At 36.3% G+C, this 5,084-nt stretch overlaps 1 protein-coding gene across 1 annotated transcript; it reads left to right on the top strand.

Moving 5' to 3' along the window:
* Positions 2,542–4,217, top strand: LOC109849637 (LOB domain-containing protein 15-like). Its single transcript, XM_020419491.1, has 2 exons — positions 2,542–2,948; positions 3,683–4,217. The coding sequence occupies exons 1-2, from the start codon at positions 2,757–2,759 to the stop codon at positions 4,031–4,033; spliced, it is 543 nt and encodes a 180-aa protein (XP_020275080.1). The 5' UTR covers positions 2,542–2,756; the 3' UTR covers positions 4,034–4,217.

Below are 5,084 nucleotides of genomic sequence, written 5' to 3'. Positions count from 1 at the left end.
AGAAGACATATTTCAGGGATAGCTAATGGAGCCCAGACTTTCTGCACAAATTTCTCCATTGCCTTGAACTTAACATTTAGCCCCATCACCTGACCAACCAGTGAGAACTCCCATAAGGATGCTCCTTCATTCCATTCTTCTTCATTGAAAGACACACTATCCTTTGCTTCAGATGGCAAATAACTCAGGCTCATGCCACATTGAGGCTTCCTGTTATCTGCAAAATAGCTTATACACAGCTTTTCTTATCTTTGTTAGGAACCTGACTTTCTTTTGGAGAACTCAATGGGGAGGAATTAGAATTCTCAATGTTTATTCTCTCCGTTATCAACTGAGATTTAGATTTCATATTTGAAGAAGAGCTTATAGTTTTAGATCTTATAGTATCATTCCTTTTCTCAATCGGATTCAATGGAACAGTAACAGATTTAAGAACAGCTTCAGAATTCAATAGAACAGTTTCACAATCACTTATCTGAATAGGAATCTGACATTGAGATGCTTTTAATCCAGAGAAATCATCATCTAATTCTACTACTTCAGCCCAAGAAATTCTATTTTGAGGAAGAGGAGACTCAGTGAGATGGCGAGCTTGAACCCCAAACACTTTGGCAGGAAACCCACTCACTCTGGCAGGACTTTGCATTGCTACTCGAGAAGAAGCATTGAGGATCTCCGCCATTGTTTTCTTCTTCTTCTCTCCTTTAGGTCCCGTTGACCCCATCAAGATCGAACTGAAATCTTCTCCCTCAGAAAGAAGATACTCATCTTCAAAACTGGTATCACAATGATCCTTAGGAGGAGACGAATTCAATTTTGATGCTATTAATCCAATTTCAATTATCTTCTTCCCACTATTTTTCTTTTTCTTCCCCATCAAATCTCGGCGGGGGTGCAAGTTAGTAAAACCAGATTCGCCTGCTAACATGCACCATTCAGACCACCCCTTTATATATTTTACAAAACTTCCGTATATTATTATTAGTGATTTTGGATGAAAAGGAAACAATTATTGTTATTAGAGTAAAGCATCAAACTTCCAAATTAGTAGAGAAAAGTACATAATGTCATTAAACTATATGGTAGCTTTATGATAAATCCTAAGAATCCAAGATAATAGGGCAGTCTAATATTGCTGGAGATTATAATAAGTTGTTTATATAAATAGCTTGTACAAGTACTTTATATAAGATGTAAATGACAGTCGTTTGGTAATCATATATCAAAAATTGATTCTAAAAGTAGTTAAGTTGTTTAACAAAATATTACGCTAAAAGAATATAGTCAAAAGGTAATGAATATATATGAAATATAAACTAAAAAAAGCAGAAGTTATTTTAAAAAGTAGACGCTATTTCAATAAGCATGAAAAAAATCACCACATACCATGCATCATTGACTACTTCTTAAAATAATAAGCGGAAGTCCTAGAGGAAAAAAAGGCAATATTAAACTTTCTCATAATTAATAAGTGACATTTCTTAACTTTGATGGTAGTTCTACAAAATTCACTTTGAGTAAAATATTCTCAATATTCTAATATTCTCCTGAGAAAAATAAAGAATTTTGTGTGTGTATTATTTTTTCAAAAAAAAAAGCGCAATTTAATTTCCAAATAGACACGGACTTGAGTGTACCCTCTGTTCTCCTTATTGTCTATCCAAACACAATTTGTTCCATTTCATCCCCTTCCTCTCCATTCCCTCTCGTTGGATTTACATTTTCCCTCGCCTACCATGCCGTGCATCGAAACCCACTTCAGGTCTCAAGACATGACAAAACCTCTTTAAAATTTAATCAACACCGTAACACTAACTATACTCACTTCTGGGTATAAAAGTAACTAAGATATCAAATGGCAGGTAATTTCTTTGATGTTTGACCCAAAAAGATCTTTGATGGAGACCTCAAACCACCATTAAATCGGAATCAGCCAACACTAGCAACAACAATCTGACATTAGTTTAAGCCACGCATTAATTAGCCTCATATGCTTCCTTCCTTCAGAAATTTCCCTTGATATCTAACGCCTCTTTCACGAAAACGGACCTAGGGCAAAGAGGTAGAACTAAAAAAGACCTCTGATGACTTCCTCTAATTCTAAGATCTAACCCTTTGTTCTCTCCTCAACTTGTCCACGTGACCTCCCTCCCTCCCTCTCTCTCTCTCTCTCTCTCTCTCTCTCTCTCTCTCTCTCTCTCTCTCTCTCAAACAACAACCAGTACTACATCATCACCATCTCCTCTTCTTCTCTCACCTCTGCAACTTATCTCATCCTTGAGAGAGAGAAGCCTGCAGTTGTTATTTCTGTATCAGCAAAAAGATCCCCATCAATATTTCCTTTTCTTCTCACCATCTTCACATTCTTTTCATCCCCCTTTTCCAATTTTTCTATATCACATATAATAATAACTTTTAATACCTTGCCTTTTAAGCACTCCTTCCTTCTTTCTTATCCCCACCTCCCCTCTCCCTCTCACACCTCCCCTCTCCCTCTCCACGCCTCTCTCTCTCTCTTCTCTCTCTCTCTCTCTCTCTCTCTCTCTCTCTCTCTCTCTCTCTCTCTCTCATGCCTGAATGTCCACAGCCAGGCAAGAACATGAAACACCCTTAACCCTAGTTTTTTAACCCTTAGCCAGAAAGAAAAAAGAGAAGGGTAAAAAAATCTAACCCTAGTTTTTTCCCGCCTTTTTTTAGGAGAGGCTCGAGGAAGTAGGGAAGAAGATAAGAGAGAAGCCGATGTCATCAACGACCGGATGTCGAGGAGGAATCTGCTGGGTCCCGTAGGGACTCTGAACACTATCACTCCTTGTGCAGCTTGCAAGCTCCTCCGCCGGCGATGCGCTCAAGAGTGCCCCTTCTCGCCTTACTTCTCTCCTCATGAGCCTCAAAAGTTTGCATCCGTACATAAAGTTTTTGGGGCTAGTAACGTCTCCAAGATGCTAATGGTATGATTATTTGAAACTCTTTTGTTTGTAATTGTTAGTTTTGTATTGGAGTTTTGTTCTTCAGATGTCTGGATCGATGTCTAGACAATCTTCTTGCGAGAACTTGTGTAACTTTGAAATTTTTTTAGGTGAAATTATGAAAACATTTGTTAATTTTTTAAAGAAATTAATTTATACTTTTTTTTATAAGATTTAAGAGAAAAACAGAACAAATTTCAAGAATTTTGATAGTTGAAAGTATGAAAATAAAGGAAATGTGGTCCTTTCACAAAGCAAAAAAATATATAGGATCTCTCTAACATTTACTTATAATTTTTTTTTCCAAATACAAATGTCTTTACAAAATTTTGAAGAAAAAAAAAACTCTTTTTGCATAACTAAAACTTTTACTAATAGTCACTGATGAGAGAATTAATCAATTGAATTCATTTTGTTTAGACTATATCCTTTGTTCATTGAACATGAAAATTTGCTTTGACAAGCAACAATTTTTTTCTTATTTAGAAAAAAGTAACAACTGTTTCTTAAAATTTTATATTACTCGAGATCGTTCTATTTTTGTAGCTGAAGAAATCTGTACAGCTTTACAAATCAATCATCCTTTAGAGTTCATTCAATTTAATGGGAGTGATGTGGTTTGCATCATAAACGGAATAGTTAAAATTTCCAGCCTAATCATCATGTACTGATCCATTAATGAATGTTCTGATAAAAGTTGTACTCGATCCATACAGGAGGTTCCTGAGCCTCAAAGGGCCGACGCAGCGAACAGTCTAGTGTACGAAGCAAATGTTCGACTCAGAGATCCAGTCTACGGATGCATGGGCGCAATCTCGGCATTACAGCAACAAGTTCAAGCTTTAGAAGCAGAGTTGGCCATGGTGAGAGGCGAAATTTTAAAGCATAAATATAGGCAAAGTAACGCTGGCATCAATATTCCCGCTGCTCTACTGGCTTCGATCCCTACCCCTCCACCACCGCCGTCTGTTCAGGCTGCTTCGTCGTCTTCTTCGATGTATACTCCGGCATCGAATTCGACGGATTATAGCTCTATTACCAATGAAAATGTTACATACTTCGGATGAGAAATAACTTGGATTTTAATTTTTTTTTTCTTTTGTTGATGTACTATGGGAATATGTTGAATAAAGGGGGAATTAGCATTAGGCATTGGTTTGTTAGGATGTTATTTATTGTTTTTGACTTGATCAGTTTATACTTACCTAAACTTGGTTGAATTAAGGCATAGTGTTTGAATTTTGTTATGTATTCACGTGTGAAGCTAAAAGTAAGAGGTTGATTGTTCAAATTTCAGTTCACCAACTTTAGAGGACATATCTTCATAACTTGGACCATCATACTTTTTTGAATTGAGGTGAAGTGTTTGAACTTTGTTATGCTTCTAACATTTTTATTTTTATTTTTATTCATATATATGTGAAGAAAACATTTTTTTTTCGCTTGGTGCATGATTGCCCATAATGAGAAGAAGGAAGAGGTTGATGTTTCTATTTCTAAGTTCATTTCGACAAGAACAGAAGAAATGCCTTTATCACTTGCACCGTGAGGCCCATGTCAAACATTTGTTGCCTTTTTCTCTCCTTTTGTTGTCTTCTGAATTCCTCCTCACTAAAAAATACGAAGGGTGGAAAGCGCAGCTTCAATTAAATTTCTGTGGCACGTGCCGAGTTGCACGTGGGTGTGAGATCTTGTTGACTCGTAGAGGAGTGAGAAAATTGAGTTCGAGGGTTCCCTCTCTCTCACCAGTTTGTCCGTGCCTTAAAATCTCAAAGTCTTCATCCGCATTTAAGGAGAGGGAAACAAAAGGCATTGTTGAGTTGGTGCCCCCCATGCAACTGGGGCCAGAATCTTCTCGAGTCTTTAGTCATGTCATGTGGCCAGCTGCTAGAATTGAAAAAAATAATATTAGTGAGGGTTTTTTTTTTCCAAATTATTAAAAGAACTCAAACTCGAAGTTTGACTGTCGTTTATGTGTTTCAGTAAGCCAATATGTGAATTTTGTTTATCTAAGTTAAACAAAAAAAAATGTGTAATACAAATTAGAGCATACAAAAAATAAAATAAAAATAAATTTAAATATAACTCCGGATCATTATCACAACTTGAAATTTTTGT

This window comes from Asparagus officinalis, chromosome 7, assembly GCF_001876935.1.
Source record: "Asparagus officinalis chromosome 7, Aspof.V1, whole genome shotgun sequence".
NCBI lineage: Eukaryota > Viridiplantae > Streptophyta > Magnoliopsida > Asparagales > Asparagaceae > Asparagus > Asparagus officinalis.
The sequence above is the reverse complement of the archived record's forward strand: the minus strand, read 5'-3'. Positions and strand labels throughout refer to the sequence as shown.